This window comes from Coregonus clupeaformis, chromosome 19 (assembly GCF_020615455.1).
Source record: "Coregonus clupeaformis isolate EN_2021a chromosome 19, ASM2061545v1, whole genome shotgun sequence".
In the NCBI taxonomy this organism is placed as follows: domain Eukaryota; kingdom Metazoa; phylum Chordata; class Actinopteri; order Salmoniformes; family Salmonidae; genus Coregonus; species Coregonus clupeaformis.
This window is the reverse complement of record NC_059210.1, coordinates 3,505,112-3,523,855: the sequence shown is the minus strand read 5'-3', so window position 1 is coordinate 3,523,855 and position 18,744 is coordinate 3,505,112. Positions and strand designations below refer to the sequence as shown.

Genomic DNA, 18,744 nt, shown 5'->3' with positions numbered 1-18,744 from the left:
GCATGAGTGTATATGTGTGTGTGGTTGTGTGCATGAGTGATTGCATGTGGGCTAAGGTGCAGAGAATCAGAGCAGGTGGTCAGTCCAGCTCAAGTGTTCAGCAGTCTGATGGTTTGTAGATAGAAACTGTCTCTGAGCCTGTTGGTATCAGACCTAAGAGCTAAGAGCTAGTCGCGAGGCTGCCATCTCCGCCGACCTCATGCTCCAATACCGTCTGCCCGACGATAAGGGAGAGAACAGCTCGTGGCTGGGGTGTGTGGGGTCTTGATGATGCTGCATTCCTTCTTCAGGCACCGTTTTGAGTAGATGTCCTGGATGGGTGGGAGCACGGTTCCAGTGATATACTGGGCCGTCTTCACCACTCACTGAAGGGCCTTGCAGTCGTGGATGTAACAATTCTCGTACCAGGCCGTGATGCAACCGGTCAGGATGCTCTCGATGGTGCAGCGGTGGTATTTGGAGAGGACTCGGGGTGGCATGCCGAATTTCTTCAGCCGACTTAGGAAGTAGAAACGCTGATGCGCACTCTTGACAAGAGTGGTGGTGTTTTTGGTCCATGACAAGTCCTTGGTGATGCGGACCCCGAGGAACTTAACATTGGACATTTTTTGTTGTTGATTTTAGTCATTTAGCAGACACTCTTATCCAGAGCGACTTACAGTAATGAGTACATACATTTTCATATTTGTTCGTACTGGTCCCCCGTGGGAATCGAACCCACAACACTGGTGTTGCAAGTGCCATGCTCTACCAACTGAGCCTAACGGGACCAACTCTACTGCAGTTCTGTTGATGTGGATCGGGGCATGTTCCCTCCTCTGCTTCCGGAAGTCAACCATCTCCTTTGTTTTGCTGACGTTGAAGGAGAGGCTGTTGTCATAACACCACAATGCCAGGTCACTTACCTCTTCCCTATAGGCTTACTCGTTGTTGATGGTTATCAGGCCTACAACCGTGGTGTCGTCAGTAAACTTGATTATGGAGTTGATGTTGTGTAAAGCCACACAATCGTGGGTGAACAGGGAGTGCAGCAGAGGACTGAAGACACACCCCTGGGGGGCCCCTGTGTTAGGAGTCAGTGAGGAGGAGGTGTTGTTGCCAATCCTCACAGCCTGTGGTCTGCCCGTCAGTAAGTCCGGGATCCAGTTGCAGAGGGTGGTGTCCAGACCCAGTGCTCTGAGCTTGGTGTCGAGCTTGGAGGGAACAATAGTGTTGAATGCTGAACTGTAGTCAATGAACAGCATTCTCACATAGGTATTGCCATAATTCCTCTTGAATCACTAAGATTAGGATCTGTTTAAATCTATTCCATAATTATTGTTATGTTTATTGATCAGATATTATGCATTTTACCACAATTTCCACAACTACCAGTGGAAAAAAAAGTTATAAACAAATCAATTCCTAATATTTTTTAAACATTGCCCACCTAATGAAAAGGCATGAGTTAAACATAACACTGAAAACCAATATATTTCAAATTAAATTATTTAAATTTATTTTGTAATTTATCTCATTACCGCAACGCTTAACCTTTGCTGAATCTTGTTTTTTGCCATATTTACATGTTATTTTTATGTACACATATTTGAATAAAGAACAAATAGCACACTATCAGAGTAAGCCAAACTTACTGAATTTTAAGTTGTATTTTTCCTAATATTTCCTAAAAATTGGTGTTTGAAAAAGTCTTGATGATGATGATAAACTGAAGTCATATGGTGGCAAAACAAAATGATATCACGGACATTTAAGTTACTGAAAACTGCTGCTACCTGTGTGTTTATTACTTGCTGGATATTAATATTTTTGTCTGTTGTATGATCTACCTGTCAAATTGCTTGTCCATGATGAAAGTTCGTGTGTGTTTATCAGCCAATCACAGAACAAGATCGAGCTCTGCAGAAGGACCCAAAGTCGTCGTATTCACGCATACATTAAATACATTTAATTAAACCTGTACACTTGTAACTATTGAACACTTCGTATCCTTTTTGCATTGTATTTTGAATATGCTTACATTTTAAATACAATTGTCGACCATACCCTAACAATAATGTCCTTTCCAACATAAATTGTCTCAGGCATAATTATGGTTAGCTTATTGGGGTCCTCAATGGTCATACACTCTGGTTGACATTCTTGCAGTATGTAACCAAGCAGTATGGCTGTTATCTAATACTGTAACACTGATGAAGTGTAAGAGGACAGAATATCAAGAAAATCAGATATTATTTCTCAGAGTGGACGGCAAGTGGCAGCCGGAGAATGGCTCAAATGTTGGGGCTTCTCTCGACGGCTGCTTTTCCTTTACAGATTGCAGTAAGAGCTTGTGTACGCAGTTCAGTGGTGGCAGCAAGGAATGTATCTGTGCTGCCCGTCTTCCGTGGCTCTTCTGTCAGGGTAAGGTTGTTTTGTTATGTGATTATTCAGCCAACTGAAATTAGGTGTACGCTAATTAGCCATTCTAGCTAGCTAGTTCTATAACGTCACAATATACAATCCGTGGCTAGATCTGTTATATGACTGTCAGGACTATGTCTATTAACTAGCTAGCCTAGCTACTACTAGGCAGTAGGTCAACAGACTAGCCAAATTAGCTAGCTAAACCAGCAATGATAACTCCAAATCTTTCCCATAATCCTGATGTCATGCTTTCCTCTTCAGATTCTTGCTCAAAATAAATTATTGTCATCTCATGGATATTATTCATCTAATGGACGACTATACTCCACTGAGCCGCCAAAAGGTAAGACCCAAGAGTCGTGTCTAAGAAATGTCCTGTGTTAGCTACATGAAATCATGAACTGCAGAACTATGCAGTCTAATGCAAAGTTGATCTGAATTAACATATTTTGATGTGAGTAAGATCTTACTCATAAAGATTGGTCTAAGCATCAAGCTAGGTTACCCAGGTTGCCCTGACTCGATCTGCCAACCTAGATGGGCTCTATTAACCAACACTGGCTGGATCATCATAATGCTATCATTCACTTTTGATTGGCAGATGGTAAAGGGAAGGAATCAGATGGCAGTGGAGGCCGTGGAGGTGGCGGGAAAAGAGGAGCAGGAAAAGATTGGTGGAGCCGCATGCAGAAGGTATGTGATGTGAATGGTCTCTCTTACAATATTACTCCCTATTCCAGTGGTTCCTAACCAGAGGTACTTGAGAAGACTCATGAGACCATAGGCTTACTGGTAAAATGCACTTGAGGGTATACTCCGGGCAGAGCAAAAGTCAGTTGGTGGTACAGTAACCGAAAAATGTTGGGAACCACTGCCCTATTCTGAGGGATGTTTACATATGTGTGTGACTTTCTGTGGCACTGAATGCAGATACCGCAACATGATGCAAATTATTAAATTTTTCTCCCATGTTGACCCTTTCCTCTGCCTTACTAGGGAGACATCCCATGGGATGAGAAGGAGTTCCGCGCCCTGGCAGTGTTGGTAGCTGGGATATCCTCTGCCACACTCTACTATCAGTTCAGGGACACAGGCAAGGAGATCACCTGGAAGGACTTTGTCCATCGCTACCTTGGCAGAGGAATGGTGAGAACAAAATACAACAATTCAGTGAGGATAATGTACACTGCTCAAAAAAATAAAGGGAACACTAAAATAACACATCCTAGATCTGAATGAATTAAATAATCTTATTAAATACTTTTTTCTTTACATAGTTGAATGTGCTGACAACAAAATCACACAAGAATTATCAATGGAAATCAAATTTAACAACCCATGGAGGTCTGGATTTGGAGTCACCCTCAAAATTAAAGTGGAAAACCACACTACAGGCTGATCCAACTTTGATGTAATGTCCTTTAAACAAGTCAAAATGAGGCTCAGTAGTGTGTGTGGCCTCCACGTGCCTGTATGACCTCCCTACAACGGCTGGGCATGCTCCTGATGAGGTGGCGGATGGTCTCCTGAGGGATCTCCTCCCAGACCTGGACTAAAGCATCCGCCAACCACTGGACAGTCTGTGGTGCAACGTGGCGTTGGTGGATGGAGCGAGACATGATGTCCCAGATGTGCTCAATTGGATTCAGGTCTGGGGAACAGGTGGGCCAGTCCATAGCATCAATGCCTTCTTCTTGCAGGAACTGCTGACACACTCCAGCCACATGAGGTCTAGCATTGTCTTGCATTACGAGGAACCCAGGGCCAACCGCACCAGCATATGGTCTCACAAGGGGTCTGAGGATCTCATCTCGGTACCTAATGGCAGTCAAGCTACCTCTGGCGAGCACATGGAGGGCTGTGCGGCCCCCCAAAGAAATGCCACCCCACACCATGACTGACCCACCGCCAAATCGGTCATGCTGGAGGATGTTGCAGGCAGCAGAACGTTCTCCACGGCGTCTCCAGACTCTGTCACGTCTGTCACATGTGCTCAGTGTGAACCTGCTTTCATCTGTGAAGAGCACAGGGCGCCAGTGGCGAATTTGCCAATCTTGGTGTTCTCTGGCAAATTCCAAACGTCCTGCACGGTGTTGGGCTGTAAGCACAACCCCCACCTGTGGACGTCGGGCCCTCGTACCACCCTCATGGAGTCTGTTTCTGACCGTTTGAGCATCCTGGATGAGCTGCACTACCTGAGCCACTTGTGTGGGTTGTAGACTCCGTCTCATGCTACCACTAGAGTGAAAGCACCGCCAGCATTCAAAAGTGACCAAAACATCATCCAGGAAGCATAGGAACTGAGAAGTGGTCTGTGGTCACCACCTGCAAAACCAGTCCTTTATTGGGGGTGTCTTGCTAATTGCCTATAATTTCCACCTGTTGTCTATTCCATTTGCACAACAGCATGTGAAATGTATTGTCAATCAGTGTTGCTTCCTAAGTGGACAGTTTGATTTCACAGAAGTGTGATTGACTTGGAGTTACATTGTGTTGTTTAAGTGTTCCCTTTATTTTTTTGAGCAGTGTATATGGAAATACATGCTGATTATTAATACAATTGTAATGCCAAGGTGATGTGATTGCTCAGTTACAGAACTTATTTTTTAGTTTCCATTGATTTGTCATAGTTTTTTTTTGTTGCAACAAGACCTTCCTAAGCAGTCTGTTCTCTTCACAGGTTGACCGTTTAGAGGTTGTCAACAAACAGTATGTGAGAGTCATTCTAGTACCGGGAGCAGAGGCTGATGCGGTAGGTGAAAACAGACCATTCTCTGGAACTGAATCAATGACAAACTTTAGATGATAGCATGATGACTCACTTGATAAATAGAGATTCACTCAGGATGAATGATCTTTCAGTAGAATATAGCAAACAAGATTAAATGGAAAAAGTTAGTATTTTGTGGATATATTGGAAGCTGTAGTCTTATTGAAGGGGTTGACATTATTGACGTGTATTGGTGGTCTTTCCCCAGAGCTATGTGTGGTTTAACATCGGTAGTGTGGACACCTTCGAGAGGAACTTGGAGGCGGCTCACCATGAGCTGGGCGTGGAGTCCTCTCATAGGGCAGCTGTCGTGTACAGCTCAGAAAGTGACGGGTGAGTTAATACACACACACAAGCGCTGCATGATTAATCACATTTTAATAAAAATTGCGATATTTACATAAATAATATAATAATATGCCATTTAGCAGACGCTTTTATCCAAAGCGACTTACAGTCATGCGTGCATACATTTTTATCCATATCGCTGCGATATTTTGAAACGCCACTTAGCCGTCTGTAACACCTTTTTATTTTATTTTATTTTTTTACTTTTGATTTATTGCTAGAGTTGGAGTTCTCTATCTGTCTCTCCTCTTTTGACCGCTTCCCAATCCCACACACACCAAGCCCCGTCCCCTGTCACTCAACTGGCAGTTCCTTGTGCTCGAGATTCACTCTGCATGCATTGACCAAACACCATGCAGTGACAGCTTTCCACTTTGCTTCTTTAAAGAAATGCTCCAGAACTTTGGTGACTAGTAAGTCTTTTTCTAACCTCCCGCTTTGGGCTGGATGTGTTAATGTGTAGTTCATACATGCATAATATATGAGCAGAATTGCAGTCTTACCTCAATTAGCCACAAAATCCCAAGTTTGAAAGCGACTGTTTTCTGAAAGATGTGCGGCGCCATTTCCCCTACATTTTCCCCCATGTGGGCCAGCCCCCTAGCAATTTGAGTTTCAGCCAATGAGCTTCAGCCCCTCGCCATTTGAGTGACAGCTAGCAAGATGCACACACAGCAGAGTGAGAGGGAGAGCAATGACGTGGCGCACATATCTGCACATATAGTATGTGATGTAATACCCCATTTTTGGGGACCATTTTTTGCTCATGAATGCTACACTGAACAAAAATATAAACGCAACATGTAAATTGTTGGTCCCCAAACATGAGCTGATATAAAAAATCCCAGAAATGTTCCATATGCACAAAAAGCTTATTTCTCAAAAACTGTATGCACAATTTTTTTTATATCCCTGTTAGTGAGCATTTCTCCTTTGCCAATATAATCCATCCATCTGACAGGTGTGGCATATCAAGAAGCTGATTAAACGGCATGATCATTACACAGGTGCACCTTGTGCTGGAGACAATAAAAGGCCACTTTAAAATGTGCAGTTTTGTCATACAACACCATGCCACAGATTTCTCTAATTTTGAGGGTGCGTGCAATTTGTATGCTGACTGCAGAGAATGTTGCCAGAGAATTTAATATTAATTTGTCTACCATAACCACAGACCATGTATAACGCCAGCCCAAGACCTCCACATCCGGCTTCTTCAACTGCGGGATCATCTGTAATAAAGCCCTTTTGTGTGGAAAAACTCATTCTGATTGGCTGGGCCTGGCTCCCAAGTGGGTGGGCCAATGCCTTCCAAGGCCCATCCATGGCTGCACCCCTGCCCAGTCATGTGAAATCCATAGATGAGGGCCTAATGAATTTATTTAAATTCACAGATTTTCTTATATGAACTGTAACTCATAAAAATCTTTGAAATTGTTGCATGTTGTGTTACATTTTTTGTTCAGTATACTTTCAGAACTACTGGCTAAAAAGTGTGCAAAAGTACCGGAGGATCTCTTTAATATAAATCGAAGTTTTCTATATTTTACTATGCGTTTGTGTAAATTGCTCTCTGCAAAATGCTAGCTAGTTGGTGTTAGCAAGCTGCAAATGTGCCCAATTTGTTTTGTGTTAGCCCCTAATGCTAATCACTATATACAGTGAGGGAAAAAAGTATTTGATCCCCTGCTGATTTTGTACGTTTGCCCATTGACAAAGAAATTATCAGTCTATAATTTTAATGGTAGGTTTATTTGAACAGTGAGAGACAGAATAACAACAACAAAATCCAGAAAAACGCATGTCAAAAATGTTATAAATTGATTTGCATTTTAATGAGGGAAATAAGTATTTGACCCCTCTGCAAAACATGACTTAGTACTTGGTGGCAAAACCCTTGTTGGCAATCACAGAGGTCAGACGATTCTTGTAGTTGGCCACCAGGTTTGCACACATCTCAGGAAGGATTTTGTCCCACTCCTCTTTGCAGATCTTCTCCAAGTCATTAAGGTTTCGAGGCTGACGTTTGGCAACTCGAACCTTCAGCTCCCTCCACAGATTTTCTATGGGATTAAGGTCTGGAGACTGGCTAGGCCACTCCAGGACCTTAATGTGCTTCTTCTTGAGCCACTCCTTTGTTGCCTTGGCTGTGTGTTTTGGGTCATTGTCATGCTGGAATACCCATCCACGACCCATTTTGAATGCCCTGGCTGAGGGAAGGAGGTTCTCACTCAAGATTTGACGGTACATGGCCCCGTCCATCGTCCCTTTGATGCGGTGAAGTTGTCCTGTTCCCTTAGCAGAAAAACACCCCAAAGCATAATGTTTCCACCTCCATGTTTGACGGTGGGGATGGTGTTCTTGGGGTCATAGGCAGCATTCCTCCTCCTCCAAACACGGCGAGTTGAGTTGATGCCAAAGAGCTCAATTTTGGTCTCATCTGACCACAACACTTTCACCCAGTTCTCCTCTGAATCATTCAGATGTTCATTGGCAAACTTCAGATGGGCCTGTATATGGGCTTTCTTGAGCAGGGGGACCTTGCGGGCGCTGCAGGATTTCAGTCCTTCACGGCGTAGTGTGTTACCAATTGTTTTCTTGGTGACTATGGTCCCAGCTGCCTTGAGATCATTGACAAGATCCTCCCATGTAGTTCTGGGCTGATTCCTCACCGTTCTCATGATCATTGCAACTCCACGAGGTGAGATCCTGCATGGAGGCCGAGGGAGATTGACAGTTCTTTTGTGTTTCTTCCATTTGCAAATAATCGCACCAACTGTTGTCACCTTCTCACCAAGCTGCTTGGCGATGGTCTTGTAGCCCATTCCAGCCTTGTGTAGGTCTACAATCTTGTCCCTGACATCCTTGGAGAGCTCTTTGGTCTTGGCCATGGTGGAGAGTTTGGAATCTGATTGATTGATTGCTTCTGTGGACAGGTGTCTTTTATACAGGTAACAAGCTGAGATTAGGAGCACTCCCTTTAAGAGTGTGCTCCTAATCTCAGCTCGTTACCTGTATAAAAGACACCTGGGAGTCAGAAATCGTTCTGATTGAGAGGGGGTCAAATACTTATTTCCCTCATTAAAATGCAAATCAATTTATAACATTTTTGACATGCGTTTTTCTGGATTTTGTTGTTGTTATTCTGTCTTTCACTGTTCAAATAAACCTACCATTAAAATTATAGACTGATAATTTCTTTGTCAGTGGGCAAACGTACAAAATCAGCAGGGTATCAAATACGTTTTTCCCTCACTGTAGCTGTCTAGCTAAATCCACTGATAGGGCAAATCCTGCTAGCAAACGTTTGCTCTAATACTGGCTGTTACCAGTGGTGGAGTATATCAGCATTGTTTGTGCAACAGTGTGTTCTTAATCAGAGAGGAAAAGGCAAATAATATTTTAAAATCTTTGTCTGAATGTACCCATCTATTTCAATCTAATTAGGGTTCCATGGGAAACGCTAACCAACACTTTGGTTCCTACTCTGTCACAACCATCTCTTCCCTTACTTTTTCATTTGTTGTCATTCCAAACAAAACTGCATAACAAGCTGACGTTTTAACTATCATAATTTTACCTTCTACAGGACATTATTGATGAGCGTGATCCCCACCCTGCTGTTGATTGGTTTCCTGCTCTTCACCCTGCGACGGGGACCAATGGGAGGAGGTGCTGGGGGTGGAAGAGGCGGTCCATTCAGCATGAGTGAATCAACAGCGAAGATGATGAAAGACAACATCAACACCAAGTTCAAGGACGTGGCCGGCTGTGAGGAGGCCAAGCTGGAGATCATGGAGTTTGTTAACTTCCTGAAGAACCCCCAGCAGTACCTGGACTTGGGGGCCAAGATTCCAAAGGTAAGGGATGGGACAAGAGCAGTCATACTACTCCCCAATTACCTTTCATTTTGATGGGACGACAGCAGTCACACTAGTCCTGAAACACCTTTCAATGTAACGTCAAGGGAGAAAATGTGTTTTGATTTTAGATGTAGTATGCTGACATTTCACAACCCATCACAAATGAATGTCCCTTTAGACTTTCATAAATCAGGCACAATTTCAGGTATTTTAAATCTCATGGATGTGTGTTGTGCTGTGTGTTCTCAGGGTGCTGTGCTCTCTGGACCTCCAGGCACAGGCAAGACCCTGCTGGCCAAAGCCACAGCAGGAGAAGCCAACGTCCCCTTCATCACAGTCAACGGCTCTGAGTTCCTGGAGATGTTTGTGGGTGTTGGGCCTGCCAGGGTGAGTACACAATAGAGCCAGAGGAAACACTTACAGCTGACTTCATAACATCCGTTTCAAAAAAAATTATATGCATTTTAGATTATAGCTGAAAATAGCTATAGCTAGCTAACCACAGGGATACATTTCAATCCATTTTACTGGAAATACTTTGCTTACTCAGAGGATGTGAATGAAGCTGTTTTAGGGACCTAGTATTGACTGTGTTTTCTCCCTGTAGGTGAGAGACATGTTTGCCATGGCCCGGAAGAATGCTCCCTGTATCCTGTTCATAGATGAGATAGACGCGGTGGGCCGCAAGAGGGGCGGGGGAAACTTTGGGGGCCAGAGTGAGCAGGAGAACACTCTCAACCAGCTGCTAGTGGAGATGGATGGTAAGTATGGTTAAGATATGGGTGAAATTAGATGGGGAAACTATCACACTCACTATCATAATGTTTGTTAATCTCAGAGATGTGTCCCCTGTTTATGAAAACTCTTATGTGACATTGTTACTCTGTGATTTCATTGTTATAAAGCTGTTATTGTCCGCCATTACGCTAAAATGTTTACTTTATGAACTTTAATGCATATACTGTAAGAGTAATTCCCTGGTATTTTTCTTCTAGGGTTCAATACCAGCACTAACGTGGTTGTCCTGGCGGGTACCAACAGACCGGACATCTTGGATCCTGCACTCATGAGGCCTGGCAGATTTGACAGGCAGATTTACATAGGTATGGAATCTTTAAATTAAACTGTAGCTCAGGCAACATAGTGTGCTGTGGTAATGTCAACGTACTGCATATTGATATTCATATTGACATCTAATACCATTCGTTAAGACTTTATGTAAACCTACATAAGGACTTCATAACACATTTATAACCCATGCATAACAATTTTATAATCAGCAGACTATATGAGCATTTCATAAAATTCAATACATGTCCATGTTTCAGGCCCACCTGACATCAAAGGCAGGGCGTCCATCTTCAAAGTGCACTTACGGCCCATTAAACTGGACCCTGCTATGGACAAAGACGGATTGGCCAGGAAGATGGCTGCCGCCACACCAGGCTTCACTGGCAAGTTGAGCTGCTCTGTGTGAGAAGATGCCATGTTGATTATTTTGATGTCTCATATTTTTAAACATCTTCTCTGTCTTCACCAGGAGCCGACATAGCTAATGTGTGCAACGAGGCTGCCCTAATCGCTGCTAGACACCTCAACCCACATGTGGAAGGAAAACACTTTGAGCAGGCCATTGACAGGGTCATCGGAGGTGGGTACAATGTCTTCCAGCACCTTCTCTTATTGTGTGGTCTCTGCTTTGTAAATGTTACATATTTAGGAGGATGGGGTGGGGCTTCGATGGGAACAACAGTAGTATATCTTCACCATTATTTATTTCTCTCTCCTCTTACTCGCTCTCTCTCTCTCTCTCTCTCTCTGTAGGTCTTGAGAAGAAGACCCAGGTGCTGCAGCCCAATGAGAAGAAGACTGTAGCGTACCATGAGGCTGGGCATGCAATAGTGGGCTGGTTCCTGCAACATGCTGACCCACTGCTGAAGGTAATGCCCTCTTTAAAGGCGTTGCTTTGTTTATCTATTTATTTGGTCGGGGGCTGCCAAACAAATAAATATTATTACTATTAAAAAAAAAAAAAACGTTTTTTTATGAGTACTGTATACTATAAACAACTCATCAGCACCCTCCACTAGTGTATGTTGTTGTGATTAGAGGCCAGCTGTTTGGCCTCTGACCTACACAATGAACAATTGGAATCAATAAAAGGAGACCTGTTAGACTTCTTAGAAGTCATTATACTGTACAACCATGAGTCTGAAGAGCTAACTAGATCCCCATGACGGGTAGCAGTCTGCAGTGGCCTCTTTGTGTGGACGTTGAGGCTTGCGTCATTTCATGAGGTGCTTAATGGCCCAATTCAATCAAACGTACACTCGAAGGTTGAAAAATCACATTTTGTAGGTTCGACTTCAATGTTTTCTCTCTGCAGTGAGGGCCTCTCACAGAGTGAGTTTTATGGAAGCCCAGCCACAGTGTTGGGCTATGATTTGATGTGATTTATTTAAAACACAATTCAACCACACATGTGGATACAATGAGATTAGAAGGTGTCATGAATAAACATGGCATTTTTTTGTGTTTTCCAGGCCTGGAACGTTTTGGAAAATGATCAAACCTGAAAAGTGTAGCAAAAGTAATGGAAATGTATTTGTATTTAATTATTTCTCTTAATGTAATTTATTTACGTACTGTTTTATAATATTTTATTAATCAAATAAATAAAAATCAACATATCAGCCAGGATCCGAATTACACTTTAATGCATCTGTCTTTGCGCGCATCACCCATAGATATTAAAACTAGAGCATCACATGCATGTGTGCGATACGAGTGGGCCGTTGTTCAAGGTTTTGATTTGATTTATTAGGATTCCCATTTGCACGCCAATGGTGACAACTGGTCTTACTGGGGTCTGACACCAGGGTTTCTGTTAGGAAAATGTGGTGCCTGTAATTTACCGGATATTTAAGAAATGTACCGGATCCATATGCATTGGTTGCGCAACCTGATTAGGGCGTCCACCCACATTGCTCAGAATGCCAGAAATCACATTTAGTTTATGGTAATTAACCTTAACAGAACATGCAACTCCGATTCAACGGTGTGCATCATTCATACCGAATTCCGATGTTAGAATACATAGGCGGCACGTGCATAAGGCTAGGGGAGGCTTTCCCTAAAGTCAATTGAATTAAATTGCCAAAATTATAAAGCCTAAATAACTTACTCCTGTCTATACAGAAATAAATAAAATTATAAAAAATAGGGTACTACACTAGAAAGCATGATTTGGCCACAGAGGATCATTAGCTTCTTAAATCTTAAATCGCATAGCCTACAGTCGGAAAGGGGCCGCAATTTGGGCAGAGGGAGCAGCAAATACCGAATAGATTATTGTTGCGTTCCGACTGTCCATGTAAAGCAGAGAGACCCAGCCAGGCATATTGCAATATTAAAAATACAATCACGGGAAAACTGTTTGGAAAGCAAAATGGCTATTGCTGTAAATAGAAGACAATGAAAAGACTCCAATCTGTCTTTTAATTATCAAAATTTTCAACTTAATTGAGCGAAAAGTAGCCTATTTTATTGGCACCAGCGGAGAACATCGGCCATATCCCTAGTGAGTGTGCATACAGTGGGGAAAAAAGTATTTAGTCAGCCACCAATTGTGGCTACTGCTAGGCTACTTTGAAGAAAGGTAAGATGCCTCATAATATGTAGTAAAACGTTCAGGTTTCAAACAGTTAAGCACATGTCTCCAGCTCATTGCAAAGTGGTGTGTGACGCGCTGAAGCCTGCGCTAGTTGCACTTGAATGGCGAATGGGAAGCGTGTTTCAATTTACCAGTTAAGAAAATAAATAGTAGCTCTTTTTAATCGTGGCCATTGTTTTTTTTTATTTTTATTTTTTTAAATTTTTTTTACATGTGATTGCCTTTAGAATTGTTGTGCAATGATTGGGCTTATTAAAGCACACATTTCACTCCAGCATCGACAAACAGCTGTTTGAGCTGTATCAGCAGCTCTCACGCTACATCGACTGGTATTTCAATCAATGAATAGGTTCAAATGCATTATTTCGCTATGCTATTTATTTTTGCTCTCGGACAATTGACCATCTCCAATTGTATTTATCGGCTTTTCATAATATATTTTTTAATGAAAGCCAGCTATTACCGGCTAACGGAAATACTGTCCGACACATAACGAAAAAGACATTACAGACAAAATACTTTACAATTTACATACATTTAAAAACATTGACATGTAGTGTGCGTGTGTGTGCATCTATCAGTTTACACATACAGTACATGACAGTAGGGAGAGACAAAGAGGGAGAGACAGTTGGACATTGCAGCAGCAGGTATGCCTATAAAATAGGATAAAGAACAGACTAATAACAACGTAGCCAATTCAAAAGATATCTTGTACCCGCTAGTTAACTGTCTTAATGTTTTCGTCATGTCATTCCCCAACAAAACCTTCCACTGACACTCGCAAATAAGGCCATACAAGTTGATTTACTTTTTGGAAAGATTCATATGATTCTTTTAAGTGATTCTATTTGATGAAACAAATGATTCACTTCACCATTGTATTAGTTCGGATTCTGTTAAATCGCAGTGAATCGAATCATGTGAATCAAAAAAGTGATTTGTGAATTGGAACAGTAATTTTAGGAAGAAAGATTAGATGTAGCATTTATTTTTGATTATGTGGCTTCAACTTGATTTGCAGATACAGTGAGGGAAAAAAATATTTGATCCTCTGCTGATTTTGTACGTTTGCCCACTGACAAAGAAATGATCAGTCTATAATTTTAATGGTAGGTTTATTTGAACTGTGAGAGGCAGAATAACAACAAAAAAATTCAGAAAAATGCATGTCAAAAATGTTATAAATTGATTTGCAATTTAATGAGGGAAATAAGTATTTGACCCCCTCTCAATCAGAAAGATTTCTGACTCCCAGGTGTCTTTTATACAGGTAACGAGCTGAGATTAGGAGCACAGTTTATTACCTGTATAAAAGACACACCTGTCCACAGAAGCAATCAATCAATCAGATTCCAAACTCTACACCATGGCCAAGACCAAAGAGCTCTCCAAGGATGTCAGGGACAAGATTGTAGACCTACACAAGGCTGGAATGGGCTACAAGACCATCGCCAAGCAGCTTGGTGAGAAGGTGACAATAGTTGGTGCGATTATTCGCAAATGGAAGAAACACAAAATAACTGTCAATCTCCCTCGGCCTGGGGCGCCATGCAAGATCTCACCTCGTGGAGTTGCAATGATCATGAGAAAGGTGAGGAATCAGCCCAGAACTACACGGGAGGATCTTGTCAATGATCTCAAGGCAGCTGGGACCATAGTCACCAAGAAAACAATTGGTAACACACTACGCCGTGAAGGACTGAAATCCTGCAGCACCCGCAAGGTCCCCCTGCTCAAGAAAGCACTATACAGGGCCGTCTGAAGTTTGCCAATGAACATCTGAATGATTCAGAGGAGAACTGGGTGAATGTGTTGTGGTCAGATGAGACCAAAATTGAGCTCTTTGGCATCAACTCAACTCGCTGTGTTTGGAGGAGAAGGAATGCTGCCTATGACCCCAAGAACACCATCCCCACCGTCAAACATGGAGGTGGGAACATTATGCTTTGGGGGTGTTTATCTGCTAAGGGGACAGGACAACTTCACCGCATCAAAGGGACGATGGACGGGGCCATGTACCGTCACATCTTGGGTGAGAACCTCCTTCCCTCAGCCAGGGCATTGAAAATGGGTCGTGGATGGGTATTCCAGCATGACAATGACCCAAAACACACGGCCAAGGCAACAAAGGAGTGGCTCAAGAAGAAGCACATTAAAGTCCTGGAGTGGCCTAGCCAGTCTCCAGACCTTAATCCCATAGAAAATCTGTGGAGGGAGCTGAAGGTTTGAGTTGCCAAACGTCAGCCTCGAAACCTTAATGACTTGGAGAAGATCTGCAAAGAGGAGTGGAACAAAATCCCTCCTGAGATGTGTGCAAACCTGGTGGCCAACTACAAGAAACGTCTGACCTCTGTGATTGCCAACAAGGGTTTTGCCACCAAGTACTAAGTCATGTGCAGAGGGGTCAAATACTTATTTCCCTCATTAAAATGCAAATCAATTTATAACATTTTTGACATGCGTTTTTCTGGATTTTGTTGTTGTTATTCTGTCTCTCACTGTTCAAATAAACCTACCATTAAAATTATAGACTGATCATGTCTTTGTCATTGGGCAAACGTACAAAATCAGCAGGGGATCAAATACTTTTTTCGCTCACAGTATGTACTTTCAGTTGATTTGGGAATCCAATGTATGGGACATTGCAACTCAATAGATGCTAGTCAGCCTGCAAAGTAAACACTAAGGTAGCTAAGATAAATATGACTTAACTAGAAGAAAAATTGTGGTCTTGCTTCAGCTGAATAAAGTGATTTGTAGCCAACCATAGCCATTTGATTTTTGATATATTGAATGAGCGAATTATTTCAAAAGGCATAAAATGTATTTGGTTGTAATGTTGCAATGTTATACATCAAGGGTGGTCAACCATCCTCCAGGAGAGTTAATGGGTGTGCAGGCTTTTATTTCAGTCCCCCTCTAACAAACCACATTTTAGAAATTTGCTGCTCAACCAGACCTTGATAAACTGGCTCTGATGTGTTTGAGCAGGGCTTGATCAAAAGCCTGCACATCCAGTAGCTCTCCAGACTGAGGGTTGACTAAATGTGTTTTAGACAGTTGCCTAACAGGCATTCTGCTTTGTGGGGCGTTAAGTGCCTTGCACAACGACAGGAGATGGTACATGGGATCAGAGAGCATCCCTACCAGTGTCGATATGCTTACTTTTTTTTATACTTGCATAGAGACGCTGCCAATTGTTGGTCATGGAATTTTGGTTAAAAGTGATGGAGAAGTCAAGAAATTCCATCTGTCAAAATGTGTATGAACCCTGGATTTAGAAAGAGCTGGATTTGTAAAGTGGATTTACTTTCACTATTCTAATGCCATGTGTCCCTCTTCTGTTCCTCTAGGTGTCCATCATCCCCAGAGGGAAGGGGTTAGGCTACGCCCAGTACCTTCCCAAGGAGCAGTACCTGTACACGCGGGAACAGCTGTTTGACAGGATGTGTATGATGCTGGGAGGGCGTGTGGCTGAACAGGTCTTCTTTGGGAAGATCACCACAGGAGCTCAGGACGACCTGAAGAAGGTCACCCAGTCAGCCTACGCACAGGTACTGTACTGCAGGGATCATGAACTAGATATTAATTTTTTGGGAGCGGATGGTCAGGGGGCTGGAACATAATTACATATAATTTGTAAACTGCAAATTGACCGCAAGAAGCCCAAACAGAGCTGATTTCCTGGTGTTTTCACAGTCTTTTATGTCCAACAATGAAAATTCCTCACACAAAAAAATGTATCTGGATTTCGCCTATCGAATAGGATTAAATGCATAGAAATACAATAAATAAAACAGGAGTCCCCATTCAAGTCAATGATTTGTCTGTTCTATTCATTCTATTTCTATGTGTTTAATCCTATCCGATAGGTGAAATCTAGATAGATCACTTTTGAAAAACTGGGCCCAGAGCTTTTAAAATGAATCCCCAGATACAGTCAGAAAAAAAGCAATGGTAAAAAAAAAAAGCAATGGTTACGATTCAACAATGTTGATAGGAATTTGTTTTGGGAAGTGTTACTGTTTATTATGTCATAGTACCTGTTGTATTTATGATCCCCCACATCACTTCCGGCCTCAAGATAGTGCAGTTCGGGATGAGTGAGAAGGTGGGCCAGGTGTCGTTTGACCTGCCTCGGCAGGGGGAGATGGTGATGGAGAAGCCTTACAGCGAAGCCACGGCAGAGCTCATAGACCAGGAGGTCAGAGACCTGGTGGACAGCGCCTACCAGAGGACCATGGAGCTCATTATGGACAAGAGGGAGTGTGTGGACATGGTGAGAATTGCATTGACCTACATGAACATCACGTAGTCCCAAGGTTTTCAGAGTACTTTTCATGCTGTCTTATCAAGGGTACACCCATCTACATTCTGTTTTCTTGCTGAGCTAAAACATAAACCTAGTAGTCCCTAGAGCTGCTATCTGGCTCTTACCCATGTCCATCCTGAAGTGTGATGAATGTCACTGAGCTCACTGCGACATCATTGTTCTTCTATCCTCTTCCTAGGTGGGGAAGCGTCTCCTAGAGAAGGAGGTCCTGAACAAGGCGGACATGCTAGAGCTGCTGGGGCCGCGGCCGTTTGAGGAGAAGTCGACATATGAGGAGTTTGTGGAGGGGACGGGCAGTTTTGAAGAGGACACCAGCCTGCCAGAGGGCCTGAAGGATTGGAACCAGGAGAAAGGGGACGCATCTGAGGAGCTGTCCCCAGTTAAGGAGAAACTGGCCCAATAGGCAGTGGCAGGCAACCTCTTAACCTAACACCTGTCTCGGCACAACACACCACACCACAACAATCATGTAGCCTAGGCAGAGGGGAGGTTTGGGTGGACTTAGCATAGTACAGTGTCCCAGGACATATTTATCTGAGTTCAAAGCAAACTTTCAAACAGAATTCAAGATTTTCAGTGCCATATTATTGGCCGTATTTAAGGTGAACCTCATTGTACTCAAAGGCAAAATATGATTAACAGTGGACACATTGGGATTGAGAGATTTGCTATTTTTAGGATTTATTTTTATTTTTATGTCTCCTGACATAAATATGTTTGTGTCACAACTGAATCATGTACAGTCGGGTCCAAAATGATTAGCACCCTTGATAAAGACTTTATAAAATAAATAATGCAAATACTGAGCTATATTGTATGCAAAACATTTTTGGGAAATTATATTATTTTATACTAATACAATTGCTCAGAGAAAGATAATTTATTACAAGTAATACTTGTTTTTTTTCTCCAAAAAGATGGGGGCCAAAATTATTGGCGCCCCGTTTTCAATACCTTTCAATACCTCACCTTGCGAGGATAATGGCACTGAGCCTTTTTCCTAAAATGTTTTATGAGATTGGAGAACACATTGGGAGTGATCTTAGACCATTACTCCATACAGAATCTTTCCAGATCCTTGATATTCTTTGTCTGCGCTTATGGACTGCCCTCTTCCATTCAAACCACAGGTTTTCAATGGGGTTCAAGTCCGGAGACTGAGTTGACCATTTCAAAATGTTGATTTTGTGGTCAATTAACAATTTCTTTGTGGAATCTGATGTGTGCTTGGGGTTATTGTCTTGCTGAAAGATCCACTTGCGGCCAAGTTTAAGCCTCCTGGCAGAGTGCAATCAGGTGTTTTGGCTAAAATGTCCTGGTACTGGGTAAAGTTAATGACGCCGTTGAC

At 42.5% G+C, this 18,744-nt stretch overlaps 1 protein-coding gene across 1 annotated transcript; it reads left to right on the top strand.

Annotated features, from left to right (window-relative positions):
- The first annotated feature begins 2,125 nt into the window (after positions 1–2,125).
- On the top strand, positions 2,126–18,415 carry LOC121531706 (AFG3-like protein 1). The gene is made up of 16 exons (XM_041837092.2): positions 2,126–2,403; positions 2,668–2,749; positions 3,008–3,099; positions 3,403–3,552; positions 5,087–5,158; positions 5,385–5,509; positions 9,114–9,384; positions 9,637–9,774; positions 9,995–10,148; positions 10,383–10,490; positions 10,716–10,841; positions 10,928–11,038; positions 11,212–11,327; positions 16,417–16,617; positions 17,148–17,342; positions 17,575–18,415. Exons 1-16 carry the CDS (start codon positions 2,269–2,271, stop codon positions 17,797–17,799), a joined length of 2,301 nt encoding a protein of 766 aa, XP_041693026.1. The 5' UTR covers positions 2,126–2,268; the 3' UTR covers positions 17,800–18,415.
- The last annotated feature ends 329 nt before the right edge of the window (positions 18,416–18,744 follow it).